We start from the raw sequence: 19,230 nt of genomic DNA on the forward strand, positions 1-19,230 counted from the left end.
CTCTGGTTCTCAAACTCTAAACTTGGACTAAATTACACCAGCAGCTTCCCTGGGTCTCTAGCTTCTAGACAGCAGGGCCTAGAACTATTCAAATTCCATAATCGTATGAGCCAATTACTGGCAGGAAATCTCCTTAATGAAGGATATATATAATATTGGTTGTGTTTCTCTGGAGAACCCTGACTAATAGACTACGAAACAGTTTGAAAACCATGTATTAAATGACACAAGTGAGGACACAAATGATAATGACTCAGGTGGCCAGTGCAATGTCAAAACATGTATTGGGAAAGTTAAGGACACAGAGAATGTTGTAGAGGTGATAATGGACAAAGTCATTCTTAATACAGTAAGAACAGATCAGATGAGGAGAAACCAGAATAAAAAAAGTCTTTAACTGTATCTACCATCTGAGCTAGTCTGGGGTATAGCTGTTTCTTTAACAGAAGAAGAGGTGGTTAAATAAATACATAAAGGGGCACCCCTACTTTAACTGTCTTTTCTCATGGGTCTTAGGATCTCGTTGTCATGCCACATCTTCTGTTATCTTTTCAGATTATTAATAATCAAGCACCTAATTTTGTTGTCTGAAATGTTGTAAAGATGCCCCAGATGGAAATCCTTTCCCATGTGCTCCTCCTGCTCCTGATCTCAGATGAGCTCAGTTTCTGGGTGGCAGATATGGCCCAAGGAGAAGGTGGGCAAGACTAGTGATGTTTCAGGAACTGAAGTGGATCCTTGAGTGTGAACTTGGAAATCTTGAAGGACTAGTAACTAAAGAAGCTACAGAGCAGGGCAACTGTCACACCATTAAGGCTCACAAACCCAGAGAGGACAGTGTGCTAGCAAATTATGTGAACAGCCATGCCAAAATTCTACATCATTGCAATTACAGGTGTTCGATTATGAAGCTTTGATGAACTTGTGACTTCCTCTGTTTTCTTTCCCACAGTATCTCTTTCGTCCCTGAGCAGGGCTAGATATAGCTCCCTTATCTTCTGGTGTCTGTGCTGAACTGTTCCAGAAGCCTGGGCTGTGGCCTGTGGAGACTCCATAGGCTCCTTCTCTAGGGCTTCTTTGCTAGGATTTCTCAGGAAGTTGTCTCTAAACAAGGATTACTTCTAAGAGTCAGAACTCATTTAGTATACCTGACTTAGAGAATGAGAGTGCATAAGTGGAAGGCAACAGGGAGACTGCAATAGGAGTCTAGTTTTGTACTCTTATCAGTAACCTTCACCACCACCCCACCTTGCACCCACAACTGTAAGTTTCATGACATCAGTTTGGGGCTCTTTTTATTTTGTTGCTTATTGCCTTATATCATTAGAAGGTGTTGCATATAAGGAGTGATAAATAGGTATACATATATATCACTTACATGTAGTGAATTGAGCATCTGGGTGACGTCATGCTTCTACTATACTGTTCCTGCTGCAAACATGATTACTGTGTCACTTACTGAAATGTAGCTATTTGCATATTTTTAACATATCTATGATTCTCCTTGGATAAATTTTCACCAAAAATGTTTCATATCTTCTGTTTTTTTATTAAGGTTTTTCTCAGAATTGTGTTGTGTATGACTCCTACCACATTAACCTTTACTACTACACTTCAACCACCTTAACTTTGCTTGGCTCCAAGGTTTTCTCAAATGGGAACATGTTAAAAATCCAGAGGACGAAGGGGAAGGTGTTTCATCAGGTTCCTCACTAAGCAAGAGGTGTCATGACCAGAATGAAAATGCAGAGCCTAAGGAGGGTTCACTTTCCCTGCCACACCGAACACAGTACACGGGAACGTGGAGCGTGGCAGTACCATCGGCACTGGTGAAAAACTGTGTGTGGTGAGACAGGATGGCAGACGCAGGTTTCCTTTGGGCCTAAATTTTCAGGTTTCTTGAGAAGACCTGACTCTCTCAGTTGAAATCTAATGCTCTATAGGAGAGTTCCAAGATATCAACCAGGGGTGAGGGGTCAGTTCAGAGATTCAAAGAGAGAGGAGTAAAGTGATGGATAGTTGGTCTGTGGAAGGATTGGAAAATGGGATAAGGGAGCTCATTTCTTTTGAACCTTGCAGTCAGCACCCTGTGCTGTGCTTGTCATTCCCGTGCAGTCATGCGCTGAGCTCTGCAAAACCCTCAGTTTCAATCATATAATAGACCTGAAACTACATCACTCTTAATATCTGTGCTTTAACCACCATGCTCCATATAGCCATTGTTCTCCTCTGCAAGTATGGGGCAGTGCAAAATGGTACAATCACTTTGAAGAAAATCTGGCAGTTTGTATAACAAGAGACCCTAAAATCCTGCACAAATGTAAAAATAACAGATAGAAAAAAGAAAATTAAACCTGAAGGCACAGAGAGTGAAACAAGCAATCAGAATCTACACTGCAAAAGACACTTGGAAGAAAGGAACAGTACTGGAGTCACCTAGTTTTGATTTTTTGAAGACACACCAGTTGGAAGCAGGTAGACAGTTATCACTTTGCAACATACAGACTTATTGGCTGGCTGGAAAGATAAGAATAATCTGTGGCTACCATAGCAGCTAGAAAGTGTTAGTAGAACATCTTTAAAAGGGAGATCCAGGGGGAGAAATCTCAAGTTGCACATAAACTCTCTGATCAAATCTTTGAACTACACATGTTTGAGATAGATGACAATCAGCCCAATTAGGGCTAATGGGACTGATCACAGATTTTTGCTCCTGCAAAACGCAGGGGAGAATTTATTTTATTATATCAAGTGTTAAAGGAACTTATCTCAGAAATAGAAGATCAAAAACTATGAACAGTAAAATAACAAAAAATTCACAAGTATCAACAAATGAACCTGAAAAACAAAAACAAAAACTAAGCAAACAACTATAACAGGAACAGAATCACAGAAATGGAGATCACAAGGAGGGTGACCAGTGGGGAAGAGGAGAATGAGGGAAAAGGTACAGGGAATAAGGAGCATAATAGGTAGGCACAAAGTAGACAGGGGAAGGTTAAGAATAGTATAGGAAATGGAGAAGCCCAAGAACTTATATGTACGACCCATGGACATGAACTGAGGGAGGGCGAAATCATGGAGGGTGGTGGCAGGTGCAGGAAGGAGGGAGAGAAAAAATTGGGACAACCATAACAGCAAAATCAATAAAGTATACTTAAAAAATTATCTCAGTACTTCAAGTAAGAGTAAGTAGCTACAACAAAAGATAAAACTTTATTTTAAAATAAAAAATAATCACTAAATGAACAATAAATATAAGTAACTATGGGCAAAATGCTATACAGCAGATTTGTAGAACTTATTCATCTTGCATAACTGAAACTTTAAAACTGTTGAACTACAATGCCTTAAAAATGTAAGCAGTTAGATCTCATATTAAATGATTTTTACCACAATAAAAAAGACAATGAGATTGATAGCAAATATTAAATAATAAATGAAAAGAGAATGTTTAGAGAAAAGCAATTATAACCTAGAATTTTATACTAGAAACTGTAAGATAAACTATATTTGAAAATTAAAAGAACAGAAATATTTTTATGCAGAAAGATGAGACTTAAATGATGTACTTCCTTAATCCTTATTCTATCTCAAATCATAACAAAGATATTAAATTTGAAGTAGATTAATACTCATTTTTAACATTCACTATTTTAAATCACAGAGAAAATCAATAGACAAGAATCTGGACCACTGCTTATGTGCTAGCAAATGAGAAATTGGTACAAAAATTCTATTTTCAATTCCCCCGATATTCATTTGTTATTTTTTTTGTTTCTGATGAGACACTGAATCCAACTGATTTTCATTTAATATAGACCAGTGAGTAGAAATGTCAGTATGATTATGAAATTCTACATGATTTCATTCATTCTACATGATTTCAAAGTCAAGGCTCAACTGTGCACAGTGTTCACGCTCTACAACATGTCACCTGCAAGAGCACCCTGGTCATTAAGTCCTTAATGTGGTTTTAAACATTATCATGACCAGCTCCTGCTTCATTAACAGCTACATGGATTGAGCATGACAATCAATATGTCTTGGCCTCTAAGATTTTCCATGATGCTCCAAGCTCCTTCTATAAATCAGCATCTCCTGGAATTTCCCTTCTATCTCACATCCTAGGGAATTTGGCTCTTACCTTTCCTAGGAGTGAACAGCAGAAAGGGCACCTGTGCTGGAGAAACACAGACCCAGTTCCAACCTTAGCTTCTCCACTCATTGGCTATAGAACATTCAAACATACCTCATAAGTTTGTAAATATAACGCCCTGATAAAGAATTCTGTCTTTTACTATACTTAAAAAAAATAACTTAGATTAAGGTACTCCCTATATATTTATACATATGTACAATAACGTATATATCCATGTGTTGTGTATGTATGTGAGTGCAAGTATAAATTTGCATGGACACATTTTTCCCAGACAAGTACTTTCTATTTTATCCCACTGGGATAAGTAATTACCCCTCTACATTTTGATGTGGGTTCTGTGCAGTAGCTGGTCCTCATTTAAAATGTGTGCTTTCCTAAGAAATGTTTGTTCCTTTCAAATCCTGGGAAGATCTATTCCTCATCAAAATTTGAAACTGATTTTAAAAGTAGTGAAGAGAAAAGTGCATGGGATGGTGGATAGGGTGTTACACCCAGATGTCTCACTGTAAGAAAAAGTCCTGAAAACCTAAAGCCTGCCCCTAAAAGAAGAGCTGTCCCTTGACATGGCTCCCTCTGCTGGACAGTCTTGGGAACTCATATTTTTGCATTTTCTGACCCAGTCCCAAGAAAGGGCCTTAACACAGTCCCAGCCTGGGTGTAAAAAGGTCTCTAACTGAAGACTGGGATGGGACTGGTCTTGACAGCAGAACCTTGGAACCTGACAAATGAGGCTGCAGCAGAAGCACTTCCTGCTCCTCTGTAGGGCACAGACCTGTTGCACAGGTCACCTCAGCTGATGCTTCTCAGTGACATGAGAGCAAATATTTACTGTAATTGTGCTGGACATGTAAATAAGAGCTTTACATTCAGGGGAGGTTAGATTTACACAACAATCTTCAGAGTTAGGTGCAGTTTAATGTTACAATTTTTTATGAAAGGAAACAAAAACTTACTGAGTGCTACGCACCTTTTACAAGAAGATACGGGATTTGAACTAAAAATTCTGAACATAAAAGTTTCATTCCGGGTACATATCTTTCTTTGGTTTTCACTTTTTTCTCAGCTCTCTGAACAGCCTGCTGCTGTATGCTGGGCAACACACAGACACACACTCAGGTACTCCTCAGCTGGTGGGGGTGGGTGGGGTGATTGTGTGTTGTTCTGAGATCATGGTTGGTGGAGTCAGGCGTTCCATGCCTCTTCAGATCAGTGGTAAAGAAAAATATGGAGAAATGGGAGGGCAGAGGTGTTACGCCAATACTGCTCTGTCTTTAGGAGGGATTAGATGTCTCTCGCTGACAATGTAGAAAATGGTAAATGAGTAAATAAGCTTCCCTTCTAACTTACATCAGAAATGGTGCAAATCCCCAAAGTGACTAAAAGTTCTGAAGAAGGGAGACAGCAAGGAAGAGGTGGTGTGAATGGAGAAGTGAGCTCAGGGGCAGGCGGTGAGCCCCAGGACAAGGTGCTACTCGGAAGTGGCTGAGGGAAGGAGGGGGCTCAGGAGCCCGGGGGGCACAGGGTCATGGGAACTGGACAGTTCCAAGGATTGAAATACGGATAAGCAGTCTGAGAAAAGTGACATTTAGAGAACTTGTAGATGAGTGACCCTTGGTTTGTGACATTAAAAAATGAGACAGTGCCTGCTTCAAAGTCTAGGAAAACCCCAACTCGACGGGGAGGAGCAGCCATGTAAAGGGTCAGGACCTTGGGATCTGAGGTGGGAGAGTCCTCAAAGGCCCTGTACTCAGATTCGTTCTGTAAGCCTATAACCCAGTAGCCATTTTCAGGTCTGAACCTGGAGTAAGCGTTTGAATGATTTACATTTGGGTTAAAAACAAACCCAGAGCTTTTTTTTCTATCGAAGTTACTTGGTGTACTGTATACCCCCAGGATCCAGGCAATCTTCCCAGACACATCAACTTCCCAGTAATATTTCCCCGAGAAGAAATTTCGGCTGCCCAAGACATCAAAAGCAGAAAAATTGCATGGGTATACATTGCTAAACATAGAATATTGCCCAAATGTCACTTGTCTCTGATCCGAAGAAACGGCAACATTTGAAAGATTGTTGAGTGGATTCAGCATCAAGTCCACTGTAGGGAAAATGACACAGTCAGGTGAATTACATAGGGCAGGTGTGTCTTGTGACACTGTGGGGAGGCATATTGGGAATCGAATGGGAGGAACATGAGTTAATGGGTCAGTGTTGGATAGATTACTTTAGAACTATTGTAGGTATGCCTATTTTGGAGGAATACGTGTAACTAAGATTATGGCACTTTGTAGTACCAGCACTTCTGAAAAGAGGTCAGAACATGGTGATTGAAGAACTGGTCGCTTCTTACCCCAGTAGCTTTGGACTTCTGTCAGCTCTGAAATGACAAAAGTTTCAGTGATGTTGTTAGAAGCAAAGGCAGAAATACTGTACCTGTCTTCTCTCTTGAGTGGGAACATAAAGGGGAGTCCTTTGAGGCTGTCAACTGGAGAAGGAGAGGACACCTGGCCCTTCTTCGGCACTGGGTGTTTGCCTCTTCTTGTCAGGACTCCTTCTTTTTTATCCCATATGGAAATAATGCCCACTCCCCCAGTTTGCTCCGATACTATGAGAATCCCACACCCACACCCTTTCCCTGGCTCTCCTCACCTTTACATTTTTGCAGCATCCCATTGAGATCTGGAACTCGGAATGCACTCTTCAGTTTCTTGGGAATAATTTTTGGCTTCTTCAAGGTCCAGATCTTGCTCCTAGAGAAGAAAAGAATTGATTTCCCACACTTTCTACTTTGTGTCTGTCTCTCCAAGACCAATGTCTCTGTCACTCTCCCCTCCATTTATGCCTCTTCACTTGACTCCACTTCTCTGAAAAGCCTGAGGGAGGGAGATGTGAGGACCCTGACATTGCAGCCATAAGAAATGTCTTCATGTCTGTCTTTCCATCTACCCTCTGAGTGACCTTGGGAAGGACTTCTCCTGAAGCCCATGTTCTTCTTCTAAAATAGAATTAACTCCTTACTCTCTACCTCTTAAAAACAATATGGTATTAGATGAAATAATCTTCAAAAGATTCTTTGGTGCTTTTAAAAAGAATATTTGATATAAGGAGAAGTCACTGCTATGTCATTGGTGTCTTTAGCAAGAGGCCAGAAATATGGGTTCCCTGGCAGAGAGGCTCTAGAACTTGGCTACTGAGTGTTAAGTTATTAAGTGTGGGGCTCCTGCATCTGAAGGCTGAAGGTCTCCTAAGCCTGTTATCTCAGTATAGATTCAGAGACTAACATATGAGATCACATTCTCTGGGAAAACATTACAAATATTTCGGAAATGAGAAGCTATGACATCCAATTAATAGTGATCTCAATTTCATGTGCTTGAGACTTACCGAGTAGATAGGCAAGTTTAAACAAAGAAAACCATTTTTCCCTATAAAATTCTAAAGTGTTTAAGCAAAAAGAGGTTAGTTATTGTCACTAGGACTAAAGTCACCATTCCTCAAGACTTGAGTTATTTATTGCAACCCAAGGAACATCACCTAGAAAGACTTTGCAAATCTCTCCTGCAGAAAATTTGGGGGCCTGGCAGATAAAGAGGACAAGATCCTCCCTGTGACAAGACAGGCACCTATGAAGTATGGAAATACTGAAGCAGAGACTGAGGTCTGACTAAAATGAGTGAAGTTGTTGAGTTCTGATGCTGCTACCCCTTATTTCCCATGCTTCTATTCACCCAGACTCTGTGACCTCCCCCCACACATTTCCTACCATTAAGTAGTTTCACCTGTCATCAGCAATTTGAAACCATGTAATACAAAAGTCTTAAATTATGTGATTTTTAAATATTACCTGATTTTTAAAAATCATGATTGATTCAAGATTACTCTTACTGTTATAATTCTGTCATCCACAATAAAAGGACCATGCCTGGTCCCACACACATACCTTGTTAGGACGTTAATCACATCCTGGGGAGAAGAGAGAATAGATATGTCAAGTGTAAGGTTTCCACATTTAGAAGATTAACCTGGCTAGTTAAAATTTAATTGTGGACATATTCCAAATATGTCTTAGTACAATCATCACCTCTGCAATATTTAGGATACTCTTCTGCTAAAAAAATGATGTGCCATTTATCTGAAATTCGAATTTAACTAAACATTCCTTATCTTGTCTGGCAAATTTCAAAGGAGAGATAAGCCCTCCTACCTTATAAAGTTTTACTCACCTGCTTCCTCACACCCCTAGCACCCCTTGTTATGGTGTGAATAAAAAGATGGTCAGAATAAATAAATGGGGACAAACTGTAGAGATAAGACCCAGACCAAGCATTCCAAGGACTCAAGTGAGGATGTTAGAAAGACGCTTCAAGGATCTGGAGATGTAATATATTGAAAAGGAAGAGAGTCAGCCTACAGTTTTTTAATATACATTCATGAGAAGGCCCCTTTAATTCATTATACTTATATTTATTCTAGAGACAAATAAAGATAAAATCTTCTGTTTGTCAGACATCATTCCAAGTTCTAGGAATAAAAATGAATAATTAATAATTACAGTCCTCAGGAAGTACATTCTCTTTTGATGCAGGAACAAGCAAACTAGCCCTTCAAACAAATGTTACTCTGGCCTCCCTCTACGCACTCTACGTACCTCCTACATGCTACCCATAGGGAATCTTCTCAAGTTCTACGTATGAAACAGGCCACAGAAACCAGGAGCAGAGAAAGTCTAAAATGTTAGACTGTTTTCCAACCTTTTACATTCCATTGTCCAGATCAATATCCTCTTCATCACTGACTTAAAAAGTGTATCTTACCCTAAATTTTAACACCGTATTAAGTGAGTTCTGTTCATATGGTCAGCTTCTTTTAGCCATCTTCTCTTCCTCATTTGAACATTATCAGCCTTATTTTCTTAAAGGAAATACACCAATATATTTGGTTTCTCCCTCTTCAGTCTAAATGCTTTATACCAACAAAGCCTTGGTTGTACATCCTCAAAAAATTTTACTCTCCGTGAGATGCAAATTAAAACCACAATGAGATACCACTTCACATAGGTCAGAATGACCATCATAAACAAGTCAACAAACAAGTGCTGGGGAGGTTGCAGAGAAATGGGAACCTTAGTGCATTGTTGGTGGGAATGCAGACTGGTGCAGCCACTGTAGAAAACAGTGTGGAATTTCCTCAAAAAACTAAACATGGAACTGCCTTTTGATCCAATGATCCCATTGCTGGGATTATATCCTAAGAATCCTGAAACACCAATTCAAAAGAACCTATGTACCCCAATGTTCACAGCAGCACAAGTTACAATAGCCAAGTACTGGAAGCAACCTAAGTGTCCACCAGTACATGAGTGGATCAAAAAATTGTGGTACATTTATACAATGGAATACTATACAGCAGACAGAAAGGAGTTCCCACACTTCTTGACAGCATGGTTGGAACTAGAAAGCACTATGCTAAGTGAAATAAGCCAAGCAGTGAAAGAGAAATACCATATGATCTCACCTATAAGTAGAACCTAATCAACAAAACAAATAAGTGAGCAAAATACAACCAGAGACATTGAAATAAAGAACAAACTAACAGTAATCAAAGGGGGGGGGGGAGAGGGATAATAAGGGAAAGGCCATCAAGGAACATGTATGTATAAAGGAAACATGGACAAAGCCAAAGGGGGTAGGTTCTAGGGTGGACATTGGGGATGGGGGGGTGGGGGTCATGGTGGGGTGAAAATGAAGACAACTGTACACGAACAACAATAAAAAAAAATTTACTCTCTGTACTAGGTTTTTTGTTGTTATTGTATATGAGCAACCCCCCCCAGCTAAAACTGGCCTAAATATAAATAATAAAATGAGACAGAACCTCAGGAAGGAAGTATAACTTTGTAACACCTAGATTCTTAGAAAAATCTGGTCATCGAGATCAGATTTTTCTTCTCAAAATCCTATTTCTACCTGCTATATGGACTTTCTTTTCACAATCTATGTGCTGTCAACCTGGTTTAAATGATAGTTCATGATATATTACCTAGCAGAAAAGAGAATTTCTCTTTCTAGACACAACCCTAGAACTCTAAGGCATACAAATCATTGCCCTGAATTGGGTCAGGTGCATATCTTAAAATAATTACTGCAACATTGGTAAACCAAATGAATTGCATATGCTGATTTACCTAGAATGAGAGACATATAAATTCCTAATGCTACAGATTTTGTCAGTCCTAATCAACTACATGGACTGAGGGTAGAGATGGTTCCTCAAAGGGTAGTCAAGATATGATTATTAAAAATAATAATTGAATGAGGTTGGATGTATAACTGTCCTCTATAGCCAATCCCTTAGCTGACTGCCATCCCCCCACCCTAAATAAATCCCGCAAGGCTTTTAATAAAAATTACCAAGATATACAAAAATTCTCATAGAAAATTTAATGGCCCTAGGACAGTGTTTCTCAGCTTTGACACTTCCAGGATCCTGTCCTGATAATTCTTTGCAACGACCCCTGCCTTGTGCTTTGCAGCTGAATTACCAGCATTTCTGGCCTCTACCCATTAGATGGCAGTAAAATTTTCCAAATGGTCCCTGCTGCAGAAGTGTTTAAATGGTCTCCAGAGAAAACTGACTTGGCATAGAATTGTTTTGCCATAGAATTGAATAGGATTACCCTACACTATTTCAAAATTATTATGAAGCCATAGTAATCAAAAGCTTAGAATGTCAGTGCAAAGACAAATATAGACATTTATGTAAGAGAGTGAGAGTCCAGAAATATATCCTTATTTTAAAACAAATTTATTTTTGGCAAAAGTGCCAAAGTAATTCAGTGGAGAAGGGAGAGTCTTTTCAACAGATATTGAACTGATTTTGTTCATGGTTCAACATCATAGATAGAACTGTAGAATATTATGATAAATGAAATAATCCAGTTGGTAAAAAATACCATATGATCTCACTTATAAGAAGAATCTAATGAACAAAATAGTATCAGAGACACAGAAACATGGAACAGATAAACAGTGGCCAGAGGAGAGGGGGAAGAGGGATAATGGTGAAAAGAAAGGAAGGGACTAGTCAAAGAACTTGTATGAATGACCCACGGGCATGGACAATAGTGTGGGGATTGACTGTGGGAGCCAGGGGGCTGGAACTGAGTGGGCTCAGCAAAGTAGGAAAATCGGGACAACTGTAATAGAATAACAATAAAAATAAATAAGAAAACAAAAAAAATCTCAGTATATTTCCAAATACAATATACTTGAATTGCATAATTGCAATGGGTAGGTCTTATATGTAATTTACACCTTAACAAATGTGGGGGTTTTTTAAGGCACAAGTAAAGATTTAGTAGAGAGAAATTGATGAGACCCATATTGGAACCAAAGTTAAGAAATTCATGTTCAGCTAGCAAAGGAGAATGGCAAGAAGTCAAACAGAGAAAACCTGAAATTTCCTAAGAGTCTCTACATATTTCACAGTTTAAGATCACAGTCATGCAGTTAATTTCATGAAAAAAAATTAAACGTTCTTACTAAGTAGAATCCCTCTATCAAGTCTCTGTAGGTTTCCCCCAACCTTTCCCTATCCAGGGAAAACACACACACACACACACACAAGTATATTCATATGTGCTCACCCTTTACCCAGGTACTAGTCTATCATTACATCTGCCACTCCTTAACACAACAACAAAATCAAACAGAGGGATGTGAGTTGTTTGACTAAGCTCAGTGAAGAAATGCCTTACAAATGCTAGATCACAGATTATGAAAGTCTATAAAGACTCCTCTCCAATTTTTGCACACCCTTTTATAAATAATAATAGACTTTCTCTTGCCATTTGTATAATGAATTTGCCGATGACCTTTGAAATGAATGACAGAGAAGGGGCACTGAGGGGTCACTGAAACCTTTTAATGAGAAAGAATGTGCAGGGACCCAGAAGGGAAAGAAACTTAATCTCTGTGTTTCCCCCAAATCTCATATATGGGAGCCTCATCCCAAGTCTTACCTGCAGCATGTCTACAGATGATTCACACATGTGACGCTGGAGCTCTGTGATGAGCTCACTCAGGTACTGCTTCTGCTGGACCACCTGGTCTATAGCCGCTGTTAAGTCGCCCAGCACATTCACTTCGTCTTCCTCCAGCTTTTGCAGCTCCTTCTGCTCCTCTCTGTCCAGGATGCCTCTCATTTCCTCAAATCCTTGCAGAATCCTCTCTCTCTCAGTCTGCATACGATTCTTTGGGGATGAGAAGAGAAAGAGGCAGTCAGTCTTTCATGAGCCTTGGGAGCCAAGACAAGAAATATTTTCTTCAGGCACTTAGGAGGTAAAAGGAAAAGAGCAATTCCCGGGAAAACCATTTTTCCTACTATTTTCCCTTGAGCTCCACCTAGAGAAATTCATTCAAGTCTACTTTCTCAAGGCCCACCAGGGGACACAATGTGCTACCTGGTTGAGGTTTGGATTGTAGACACCTGTCCTGGACAATCATGCCATAGTGTGTATGAAACTCCTCCACCCACACCTGCAAAACAGGGAATCCTGGACCTCACTCACTGAGTTTTCTGGAAGTATAAGAGCCTCAAACTTGACGATGGAAGTGGGTCATGGGATTCATGAATAATTTTTACATTGCTTCCCTCTAGGTGTTTTCCTCCAAAATGGTTGCTTTCACTTGGGACATGTCTACTCTCTAGCCCCCAACCCTTAATAGGGAAGAAATTGAGTGAGGACTAATCAAATGTCTTCTGGACTCATTAACTGTGAGGTACCAAGGAGGAAGGGGCCTCCTTGTAATTGGACAGAGAGGCTGCCCAGTTTCCTGTCCCAGAACTCCTTCAGGAATAATGTCTTCCTACCACCCAGGTAGATCTCTCTTCATTGATGTCAGCTTCCAACTGCTCAGCTTCCAGCTGCTCTGGTGTCAGCTTATTCAGAGCTTCCTGGAGCTTCTCCTGTGAGAATAAAATTGCTGAAGTCAAGCCATGAGCTTTCCAAGAACATGGATTGAGGCTAAATAGAGAAGAAACCAGGCTTGTCTCAGAAGAAATTAAAGTTTCGGAAATGAACCTGGCAATTAGAGCTGAGAATGTAGACAGAAATCTGAGCAGGTGAATGTACTCTTTATCCCTGGGTGATATGAGTTATCACCCCTCTATCAACAGTAACTTGTATCTGTCTTTTCCTAGATGAAAACCTGATCCTGCAGCAAGTAAAGTTCTTTCCTCTCATGGACCCTCTTCTCTCCTCTGAGCAAAGGTTCCTAAAAATCCTGCCTGTTCACAGGGGCAATCAGAGCTTATCTTAGGAAGCAACTCTCAGTCATACAACTTCTCTTTGCTAAGATCGTGTAGTCTACATTTATTCTTGAAGAAAATGAAAGAATGCAAAGAAATGTTCTTCAAGACTCAGAAGCTGGGCCAAGGGTATGAAAAGAGAATGCAGGGCTAGTTCTATGATGATGAGGGGAATGAATAGGATTCAAAAGTGAAGATTTCACTTCAGGTACCATTCTGTTCAATGTTTCCCCACCCCAGGTCTTACCTGACATTCTTCGACCACCTCTTCCCTAGGGGACATTTGGTGACCTTGCTGTTCCTGAACACACAGCCTGCTAATAGCCTTCTCCTCCTCCTTACAGGAGATTTGGTCATTTTCCCCATAGTGCTCACAGAGATCGCTCTTACTCCCCAGGTGTGAATTCATGTCGACCTCCCTGAATTTCTTCACTCTCTCAGCGAGCTGCCAATTAAACCGGAGGTTCCAAGGCTGGTATCTGCTCTGACAAACAGGACAGTAGCATTCCAATCCTAGGTGGCTCCCTGATTCACTGTGCGCAGTGATGCAGTCTTGGCAGAAGCTGTGGCCACAGTCCAAGCTCATGGGTTCTGTCAGGAGCTCCTGGCAGATGGGGCAGGTCACCTCTTTCATGCTCTCTTGTGATGAAAAATCCATGGCCTTCTTCCTGTCCTGATTCCAGAGGCCCTTCTTGCTCACAAACTCCTGTGGGGCTGGTAATACCAAAGGGAGCAGGATAAGAATGGCAGGAAGAGTAAGGACACTGATGTGCAGAGATTTAGAACAGGACAAAACATTAATATTCAATTAGGAAGGAAAAGAGAGAGAGAAGAAAGGTGGGTCAGTGACAGGATGAAAAGGACACTTTGTAATACTTTCAAACACTTTACTCTCAGTTCATGTCAAATGATAAATTTCATCCTTTCCAGGCAATGACAGATTGCTATTTTCTCTTTTTCTATTGGATAGAAGGACAATTGAGGCCCTTCCTACCAAGAGCTTTGTGCTTCCCCATCATGAGTCTTACCTAGTTTTCCCCTTCCCCAAACACATCCAACATCTTAATTACACTAACCTGACTGCAGCCTGCTAGGTTTTTATACTGGCTCTTCACTCTGCGTGGAATGATCCCAAACCTATCACTTGCATGACTTATTTTATTCTAAAAATTTCATGGAGTTATATTTACATCACATGTACTGTTTTAAGAGTACAATAATTTCTAGTAATTTATGGAATGGTATAACTTCACCAAATTCCTTACAACATATTTATTTCTTGAAAACAAAGCTAATGCCATTAGCAGTCACCTCCATTCTGACCCCAAACCTCAGGCTTCCACTCAACTACCTTCTGCTTTTACAGATTTATTTTTACTGATAAATTCGTAACAGTGGATCATATATTCTTTTGAGTAGGAATTCTTCCACTTTGCATCTGTCATTGAGATTCATCTCTCCTTCCTTTCTCTACCATGCAAAAAACATAATCTCAGTATTAAAATCAGAAACCCCACTGCTGTCCCTGAGATTTTGCACTTGTTGTCTCTGCACGGCATGATCTTCTCCCTGATGTTCACATGCCTTCTTCTTACATTTTATTCAGTCTCTGTCTCACATGGGCCCTTATCAGAAGGGCCTGCTCCGGTGTATCTACAGCAAAACTGTCAATACTATCACTTGCCGTACGTTTGCTATATTTTTCTTATTACACTTTAAAATACATAATATCTTCCTCTAACTGTTTAGTTTTTCTTCTTAAAAACAAATCCAGGCATAGTTTGGGCACATTCTGTCCACTGATGTGTCCTCAGTACCTAGAAGAGTGCATCACACGGGAACACAATGTTTGATGAATATAGAAAACTAGAAGCTCCCCAGCTCTCCATGGAAGATTAGAACTTTTTAATCAGCTCTTCACTTTAAACCATAATTAGCAGTTCTCCAACACCTGAGAACTGTTTCCTTGCTAACACACCTGTCCCCCACAGAACATCCCTATGCCCTCAAACTCATTCCCCAGAGAAACCTACAGAAACACCGAAGACCACAATGGAGAGGTCATTTTAGTACTAACAGTTTTATGAGTAGTTGTAATTTAGAAATTACCTTGACCTATTCATTTATTATATGAAATTTTTGAAAAATGAGTACTCCTTCCTTGGGTTAAGGATTACACAAAATAGTAACAAAATCAAGATGAGAATGTAAAAGTAGAGCATAGGAAATATAGTCCATAATATGGTAATAACTATGTATGGTGCCAGGTGGGTACTTGAAATATCAGTGGGGAGGAATCACTCTGTAAACTATATGATTGTCTAAGCACTATGCTGTAAATGTAAAACTAATACAGAATTATATTGAATGACAACTGTAATTGAAAATAAATTAAAACAAAATAATAAAAAACAAATTGAAAAATCAAAATATATTCTTTGGCTGTGTAAATAAAATAAATGACTCATAGAGTTCAAGGTCATTCTTTTAAAATAGGTGGTGGTGTTGGGAAACATACCATCCTCAATAGTGCCATTCAGTGTTCTCTCCACTACAGTGCAGATCAAAGAGGTAGAGGTTGTAAGAACTCGGTTAACACCCAGTGCTATCAGGGGCGGGGGTGGGGGGGCAGGGGAGGTAGAAACAGAGAGAACAAAACCATCTGGGTGGTTCTGAGGAGTCTTGTATTTGTAGATTTTGGGCCTATAACTTGGCCAGGACATAAGGCAACATGCCAATAGGCACATAAATGTTTGTGTTTTTAGGGAGGAAGAGGTATGTTCATATATTCAGAATCACACTAACAACCTGAGGGACATAAATGCCAATGAGGCGTCTATCAGTCATGAGTGAGAAGACTCAGTATGTAAGGATGCCATGTCCTGGAGAAATAAACTGTGTCCTGTTCTAAGCACATTAAGTGCTATTAAGAGTTAAACTGTGTCCTTTGAAAAGATGTTGAATTCTAACCCCCAGAATGTTGGAGTGTAACTTTGTTTGGAAATTGTGTCTTTGCAGGTGATCATGTTAAAATGACATCATTAGTATATGTGGTAATCCAACATGACTATGTCCTTGTAAACAGGGGAAATTTGTATACAGATAAACACACATGCATAGAGAATGCCCTGTGAAGACAAAAGCAGATATCAGGGTGATTCAATAGACAAGAAGGAATGCCAGAGAGTGCAAACCAACTATCAGGAGTGCAGCCAGCAGAGAGGTGTGGAACTGTTGCTTCCCTCACAGCTCTGAGAGGAACCAGCCCTGCCAACATCACTGATGTTTTATTTCTAGCCTGCAGAGCTGTGAGAACATATTTCGGCCAAGGCACCTACTTTGTAGTATGTTTTGTATGGCATCCCTAGAAAACTAAAATACATGTTTATTTTTCTTTTATTCATTTAATGTATCATTGAAGAAGCATTACACCATTGAAGCCATTCTGCTTAAGACAGACAGAGACAAAATGTACTCTTGCTTTTGGAGATGGTACAATGTATGAGGTTTACTGAGTAAGGTAAAGGCTAACTAGGGTGTTAGTTTTCTTATCTCTCTATACCCTAACAGTCTGCATGGGGGCTTTCTGTATCTGTGCAGTTCAGGCAAGAAAAATGAGTGTCTCCACAGTGCTGAAAAAGTCCTATGGGGGGTTGAGCCAACATCCTTGAAACCTCTCCTGCACCCTGATTCACGGACTACCCATGAGAAGGGGAGCCTGTTCTTGGCATCCAGGGGCCTAGAAACCTCAGGAACATTGCAACTCCTCCCCATTGTTTTGTATTCATTGTTTTTTCTTCTCCTCTACCTCCTCCAAGTCCAGGGTTAATCTGCACCACTTTAGTAACCTCTCCACAAGAGCTCCAGCTCTCAGGTCAATTTGTTTCAAAGAAGTCATTTGGAAACAGGAGCCATCATCAGAAAGCTACCCCTAGTCTCGTCCCCCTCTCACAGTTAGTTCATCAGAAAACCCTGCAGTACTCTCTCCAAACTAGGTCCCATCCAACTCAGTCTTTTACCTGGATTCCAGAAATGATTTTCAGGTAAACCAGTGACCAGATGGGAGCCACAGAGATGGGGAGCAACCTGATCATCCAGGCTTGCCAAAGGGCTGACCATTTATCAGGAAGGATGTGCACAGCTTCCCACAAGTTACCAAGACAAAAGTAAAAGGATCATGGTCGAGGGAAGAAGCATCAGGAGCCATGTCTGGACTAAAGATGGGAAGTAAAAGAGCCTGAAGCAGCCGCAGATGCAAGCCAAGAAGATAGAATAGAAAAAGAAGGCATTCAAATACAGACAAAAAGGGGAGCAAAAGAAACTTTAATTGCTGAAAGCAAAGGCCATGGGGAAGGGCTGCACAGGACACAGATGACATAAAGATATCTGGCCAGAAATGAGCAGTTTCCTGTGCCTGGGGACACGGTGATCCTTGATTCCATTCCTGTTTAACATCTGGATACCTTGTCATAACATCTGCTGCCACTTATAGCTAGAACGAATTGTCTTGAAACACAGTGTAGTTTAAGAATAAACTTTTCTAAAAAATGATGATAATTGAACAAAAGGGTAAAAGGATCGACTTCAAGAGGGTCTCATCCCTGGCAGGGTCCCTAAAATCCCTCCCCCAACATGCACCCAGGTAAGGGATGTTATATCTCCTGGCCCTCACTAGGAGCTTGGGCTTTATGAAGAGGGAGAACAGGGCTCCACCTCACAGGCTTCAGTGGAGAAAAGGAGGAAGGGATTATCTGCCTGGGAAAAAGCAAAGAGTGAGTATTCTGGCTCGCCTTGGCAAGGTAGAAAGTCAAATCTACAGAGTGAGAGGAAGATGAGGGTAAGTCAGCCTGGAGAAATAATGGTCCCTCCAAGAAACAAGTAAGACTATGCTCTTTTAAATCTCCCTTCTTTGAAGGTCACTCTTTCCCCAGACTCAGTGTTCCTCTTTTTTGTCCCCTCGGCAGAGAAAGCCACAGCAGAACAGCTTCAGAACCACACTTTAAGTCACCAAACACATTCAATCTGTTCCCCCAAAGCCTCCTGTCCTTTGCCCTCAGAAATTGTCCCTTCAAGAGAAGTGCAGGAGTCCTGTACTTACCTTCAGGAGAAGTACACGAGTCCTGAACCAGTGGAGAATATCAGCTGTAGGCCTGCTCAACATTTACTCACCAAGCCAGAGACCAGCTCTCCACAGAGGAGCTCCCCACAGGAAAAGGGTGAGAAATGAAACTTAAATTCATAGCAGTGGAAATGAAACCAAGGAAGCAGAAAAGAACCTTAAGAACAATGCCACCTAGTGGGACACTTGGGGAAGTTAATGCCTCAGTAAGTTCTAGGACCTACCCCAGCACAGCTTTCAATCACTGTGGTTTTCTCCCTTTTGCAAATTATTCTAGCAAGAATATTTGAATAAGACAAATGTGAATTCCAATGATATAGTCTTCAGCTGGACTGAATTCTCAGAATTTCAATTCAATTCTATAACTATCAGTTAAGCTTCTGTGTATTCAGGTCCTAGACAAAGTACTAGGGATAAAATCACCATCCAGAAAGTCTGGGGACCTGCCCTTTGTAATGCAGAGTGTGGTGGGGAAGATACTCAGGGAAAGAGCTCTGTTAGTTTGAGCTCAGTGGTGGCAGCTGTCATTGTGAGAGGCAAAAATAAACTTTAGAAAAGGTTCTTCACTGTGAGGTTACTGAGAAAATTTTCCTACAAAATTGACTTAGGAGTCCACCAGGTAATTTCCACCTTTTGTTTCTG

General features: G+C 40.5%; 1 protein-coding gene across 2 annotated transcripts; it reads right to left on the reverse strand.

Annotated features, from left to right (window-relative positions):
* Positions 1 to 3,197: 3,197 nt before the first annotated feature.
* Positions 3,198 to 18,704, reverse strand: LOC139440246 (E3 ubiquitin-protein ligase TRIM22-like). Of its 2 annotated transcripts, none has more exons than XM_045183611.3 (8): positions 18,568 to 18,704; positions 13,717 to 14,183; positions 13,032 to 13,127; positions 12,181 to 12,411; positions 8,101 to 8,123; positions 6,810 to 6,910; positions 6,511 to 6,537; positions 3,198 to 6,258 (listed from the first exon to the last, which is right to left on the reverse strand). In XM_045183611.3, exons 2-8 carry the CDS (start codon positions 14,125 to 14,127, stop codon positions 5,663 to 5,665), a joined length of 1,485 nt encoding a protein of 494 aa, XP_045039546.2. In that variant the 5' UTR covers positions 14,128 to 14,183; positions 18,568 to 18,704; the 3' UTR covers positions 3,198 to 5,662. The 2 variants fall into 2 exon arrangements, with proteins under 2 accessions (XP_045039546.2, XP_053781601.1); XM_053925626.2 differs by having other exon boundaries at positions 13,717 to 14,233; positions 18,568 to 18,699.
* Positions 18,705 to 19,230: the final 526 nt, after the last annotated feature.

Source organism: Desmodus rotundus, chromosome 5, assembly GCF_022682495.2.
Source record: "Desmodus rotundus isolate HL8 chromosome 5, HLdesRot8A.1, whole genome shotgun sequence".
Classification (NCBI taxonomy): domain Eukaryota; kingdom Metazoa; phylum Chordata; class Mammalia; order Chiroptera; family Phyllostomidae; genus Desmodus; species Desmodus rotundus.

What these genes read in the sequence shown, in the direction of transcription:
- LOC139440246 (XM_045183611.3), bottom strand. Translation starts at nt 14,127, where the DNA reads ATGGATTTTTCATCACAAGAGAGCATGAAAGAGGTGACCTGCCCCATC. An exon ending in AGGTGGTCGAAGAATGTCAG is followed by an intron (nt 13,128 to 13,716) that starts GTAAGACCTGGG and finishes TTATTCTCACAG; the next exon opens with GAGAAGCTCCAGGAAGCTCT. An exon ending in GATGCTGCAAAAATGTAAAG is followed by an intron (nt 6,538 to 6,809) that starts GTGAGGAGAGCC and finishes TTGTCATTTCAG; the next exon opens with AGCTGACAGAAGTCCAAAGC.